General features: G+C 38.3%; 1 protein-coding gene across 1 annotated transcript; it reads right to left on the reverse strand.

Moving 5' to 3' along the window:
- Positions 1–104: 104 nt before the first annotated feature.
- LOC111787048 lies at positions 105–721 on the reverse strand (the record flags this gene model as incomplete). The annotated part of the gene is made up of 2 exons (XM_023667208.1): positions 105–565; positions 654–721. Coding segments are annotated over 2 exons (529 nt in total), but the record flags the coding sequence as incomplete, so codon positions are not given.
- Positions 722–798: the final 77 nt, after the last annotated feature.

Here is a 798-nt window from a genome sequence, read left to right on the forward strand (position 1 = left end):
GTCCTGCAACACACGGAAGAAAGCATCCAAAAACAAAATATCGTTAGCTATTTACCACCAATTAGATTCAACTCAAAATATGGAGTAATTAGAACTGAACTTACTAAATGAAATATGCGTATCGATCATATCAAGTGCCTCTTGCGAAGTAGCAGAAGTTGGAAGTCCAGCACTTTGCTCAAATGGTAATGATGTTCTTGGAAGAGTCATCTTATCTTCCATGATTGGTAAGAGATTTTCCTCACTTATATTCTCATCTACAAGACGGTGTGATTCAGACATGTGATCACCACCTAGTGAAGGCACCATAGGAACATCTCTTGGACTTAAATCAGGGACCGCCTCTCGTAGAACTTCAATTTCTGGAACATTTTGTGACAAGTTATCATCTTCACGCATTCTCTGATTACTTGGACCAAAATCTTGAACATCCATAGGATCCGAAACTTCTACTCCTGGAAAACTTTGTGGCACATTGTCCTCATCAAGTCTCATGTTAAGTATATCTTCATTACCGACTGTGCCTTCAACGTTCATAGTAGTATCCACAGGAGGAGAGATCACGCTGCAGACAAAATATAAACAGTCAGCCTGGTTGTGGTACAATAATTGATCAAGAAAAAGAGACCGGGCATCGGAATCAGGGAGATTACTCCTCTTCCATTGGCCTGAAACCCAAATCAGGATCCTCTCCAAGATGTGATAAATCCAGCATAACGTCCTATGTATAAAAGTAAGTAATTTTAATCACGATGATCAACATAGATAAAGTACCAAAAAAAAAAAAAAAAAAAAAAA

This window comes from Cucurbita pepo, unplaced genomic scaffold (genome assembly GCF_002806865.2).
Source record: "Cucurbita pepo subsp. pepo cultivar mu-cu-16 unplaced genomic scaffold, ASM280686v2 Cp4.1_scaffold004542, whole genome shotgun sequence".
NCBI lineage: Eukaryota > Viridiplantae > Streptophyta > Magnoliopsida > Cucurbitales > Cucurbitaceae > Cucurbita > Cucurbita pepo.